General features: G+C 40.0%; 1 protein-coding gene across 1 annotated transcript; it reads left to right on the top strand.

The window, feature by feature from the left end:
- The first annotated feature begins 1,415 nt into the window (after window positions 1-1,415).
- Window positions 1,416-3,746, top strand: LOC107006141. Its single transcript, XM_015204771.1, has 3 exons — window positions 1,416-1,928; window positions 2,036-2,680; window positions 2,739-3,746. Exons 1-3 carry the CDS (start codon window positions 1,416-1,418, stop codon window positions 3,744-3,746), a joined length of 2,166 nt encoding a protein of 721 aa, XP_015060257.1.
- Window positions 3,747-4,237: the final 491 nt, after the last annotated feature.

The following is a 4,237-nucleotide window of genomic DNA, read 5'->3' as shown; positions in this document are numbered from 1 at the left end:
CGCTCTCTAAAAGGAAATGCCTTTGATTGGTACACGGATCTCGAACCTAACTCTATTGATAGTTGAACATGAGTTTCTCAATCGCTTCTATAGCACAAGGCGCACAGTGAGCATGGTAGAAATCACGAATACTCGCCAAAGGAAGGATGAACCGGTCATAGATTTCATAAATCGATGGAGGAACACGAGCCTAAATTGCAAGGACAGGCTTAGTGAAGCTTCTGCAATCGAAATGTGTATTCAAGGAATGCACTGGGAGCTTCTTTACATCTTGCAAGGAATAAAACCAAAATCTTTTGAGGATTTAGCTACTCGCGCTCATGATATGGAGTTGACCATAACATCTGCCGGAAAAGATTTGACTATTGTCCATGATCCTCGCAAAGGAAGGGACAAGCAGGAACCCAAAAGATGGAGCAAGTTTCTGCCCAGAAATAGCAACAAAGAATCCATGAGTGTAAATGTGTCACCCGCAAAGTTCACCACGAATGAGGGCGTAAAACAAAATGTGAGAACGACTTTCCCAGCACGTTCAAATCAAAAGTCGACGCTAAGGGAGATGCAAGGAAAAAAGTATCCCTTCTTAGATTCTGACGTTTCTGAAATTTTTGATGAATTGCTTGAGTTAAAGCTCATTGACTTGCCAGAGATGAAGCGACCCGATGAAGCTGGAAAAACTGATGACCCAAATTATTGCAAGTACCATAGACTTGTGAGTCATCCTCTTGAAAAATGTTTTGTCTTTAAGGATAGAGTGATGCGATTGGCTAACGAAAATAAAATTATCCTTGATGATGAGAAGGCTAGTTCTAACCATACCTCTATCATGTTTGGGTCACTGGATCCGGTCCAAATATATATCTCTGAAAATCATGAAGAAGAGCCAGTAGACCAGGACGTTGACATAGATGGTGATGAGGTTGGATTCTTGTAACTAGGCGAAGACGCAACAAGTCAAGCTTACGAAAAGAATTATCCGAGCAACCGGTTAGAGGAAAAATGGTGAAGAAATTAGAGAAGCAAAAATCAATCAAGCGCCCCAAAAGGGCAAAGGTTGAAGTGCATCACTACCAAAAACCTCGACGTCTAGTGACTCTAAAGGAATTCTTGCCAAGCTCGTTCGACCCAAAGTCTACTCAAGGCTTCTCGAGGCATCATGTTTCAATGTGGATAAAGGACAAACAATGAAGGTGCCTCCTACTGTAAAAGAAGGAACAACGAGTGAATCCTCACCAAAAGTGTCTCCTGGGGAAGAAGAAAAAGAAACAAGGGAAATCTCAGAAATGATGTCTCTTTCATCTTCTTAAAAATCTATTGAACTTTCTTTCCAAGAAGCACATGTCTGTGATACTAAAATCACATTTACAGATAACGATCTTCTATTTGGTGAAGCACTACACAATCGTCCTTGGTATATGGTGGGCCATGTGCTAGAGAAGAAAATAAATAGAATCTTAATAGATGAAGGATCTGGAGTCAACATTTTGCCTATCCACACATTGAAGGAACTTGGCATCACGACCGGGGAACTTAGTGAAAGTCGTCTAGTGATACAAGGATTTAATCAAGGCGGGCAGAGGTCCATAGGCTCTATTAAATTAGAGATCCACATGGGAGATTTGCGATCAAGCGCCTGGATGCATGTGATTGACGCAAAGACATCATACAATATATTACTAGGTAGGCCTTGGGTACATGAGAATAGAATTGTCTCATCTTCTTACTATCAATGTTTCAAATATCTTGAAGGTGGAATTGAAAGAAAGATAGTTGCAGATGATAATCCTTTCACCGAAGTGGAGACACACTTTGCGGATGCGAAATTCTATATGAGAAGTTATGTTGTTAAAGGGGTCAAATCCAATGACGTCAAATCAATCAAGATTGATAATATCATAAGCAAAAGAATTGATGCAGCTATCGAAAAGGTGAAAATTGACACTGAAGACTCTTGTCCCATTCTTAATGAAGGGAAGATCCTATCTTCAAAAAAAAAAAGCAGACTTCTAGGTTTTGCTATGTTCCAAAAGCGAAGCAAGAACAAGATCAACCATTTAACCTTGAAGAAAATGCATTAAGAGGACTAACTCTTCCTATCACACGGATTGATGCAAAAAACTTGTCTTCTAAGTTGCCAGAAAAGTTAGTCGCTCAAGATCAAGTGCTTGATATGGATCTTCCTACAAAACGCACAAGAGAAGGTTTTGATCCCAATGCCTACAAGTTATTTGTGAAGGCAGGATACAACCCTAGTGAGCCATCAGCGCTAGGGAAACTCCCATCAGAAGATACAACTAGGAAAGCGCGTGAAGGCCTAGGTTATAGCCAACCGCCGCCTATTCGCATTTCTATAAGAAGAGCCAGTAATAATCATATAATTTTTGAAGATGACGTCACTGCTCCCAATAAAAGGCCTTCTGTCTTTGATCGACTTGGCAAAGCGACAGCAAGAATTTCTGTGTTTGAGAGGTTAGGTCCTCTAAAGAAGAATAACAAGAACCTGAGAAGTTATTTAAAAGTTACAACGCCTGCTTCACATTTGATTCGAAAAGATTTCAGAAGTTTGATTCCTTCTAGGATGAGGCGACGAGTGGAACTTGTGGTTTCCTGTAAAGAGGAACTCAAGGCAAAGGATCATACTGTGGTTTACACCAAAGAGCGCGAGGAAGATGAAGAAAGTGTAGGTTCCTCAAATCATGTTACAATAAAAAAATGAGTACGATTCTTTGCCTCAAAAGAAGATTGAGGAAGGGGTAGAAGATATTGTCTCGTGTGGTCATATATCGGTCAATGACTATGATCCTGTGGAAGAGGAAGATGCTAAAGATGCTCCACCAGAACTCGAAGACGGAGTAAAGATCACAATAGATCCTTTGAAGGAAGTTAACCTTGGCACTGATGAAGATCCGAAGCCAACTTACTTGAGTGCGTTTCTAGAAATTGATGAAGAAGTCGCTTACATGAATATACTCAAAGAATATAGAGATGTATTCGCTTGGAGTTATAAAGAAATGCCTGTATTGAATCGTAGACTAGCGGTCCATCAATTGGCAGTTAAAAATGGTTCTCGTCCAGTTAAACAAGCTCAAAGACGTTTTAGACCAGACTTGATTCCATTGATAGAAAATGAAGTTAACAAACTCATTGAGGCAGGCTTTATTCGTGAGGTCAAATATCCTACATGGATTTCAAGTATTGTTCCTATGAGGAAGAAGAATGGAAAAATTCGAGTTTGCGTTGACTTTAGAGATCTCAATAATGCATGCCCTAAAGATGAGTTTCCTCTTCCCATTCAAGAGTTGATGATTGATGCCACCACTGGTTATGAGGCAATGTCGTTCATGGATAGTTCTTCTGGATATAATCAAATCCGCATGTCACCAAAAGATGAAGAGCTCACTGCATTTCGCACGCTAAAAGGTATTTATTGCTACAAAGTGATGCCATTTGGTTTAAAGAATGCTGGCGCCACATACCAAAGGGCTATGCAAAATATCTTTGACGACTTTCTCCATAAAAATGTTGAATGTTATGTTGATGATTTGGTAATAAAGTCGAGGAAGAGGGGGGATCATTTGAAAGACTCAAGGATGGTGTTTGAGTTACTCCGAAGATATCAACTAAGGATGAATCCATTGAAATGTGCCTACGGAGTTACTTCCGGCAAGTTCCTTGGCTTTATTGTGAGACACCGTGGAATTGAAATTGTTCAAGCCAAAGTCGATGCAATATCAAAGATGCCTTAACCTCGAGATATTCATGAGTTAAAACGTCTCCAAGGAAAGTTAGCCTACTTGAGAAGGTTCATCTCAAATCTAGCGGGGAGATGTCAACCATTCAGTCATCTCATGAAGAAAGGTGCTCCTTTTAATCGGGACCAAACATGTAGCGAAGCCTTTAAAAGTATCAAATCGTATCTAGCGAAACCTCCGGTTTTGGCAGCCCCTATACCTGGAAAACCATTGATACTCTACATTGCAGCACAACAAAAGTTTTGTAGGAGCCCTGTTAGCTCAATAGAAAAGTGAAGGCAAAGAAAATGCTCTTTATTACTTAAGTAGAACGATGATGCCAAATGAGCTAAATTATTCGCCAATTGAAAAGTTATGCTTGGCACTGGTCTTCTCTATTCAAAAGATGAAGCATTATTTTCAAGCTCATGTTATCCGCCTTATTTCTAGAGAAAATCCCACCAAATTTGTTATGTCAAAACCTGTCCTTAGTGACCGACTAGCAA

This window comes from Solanum pennellii, chromosome 12 (assembly GCF_001406875.1).
Source record: "Solanum pennellii chromosome 12, SPENNV200".
In the NCBI taxonomy this organism is placed as follows: Eukaryota; Viridiplantae; Streptophyta; class Magnoliopsida; order Solanales; family Solanaceae; genus Solanum; species Solanum pennellii.
This window is presented reverse-complemented; position numbering and strand designations above follow the sequence as displayed.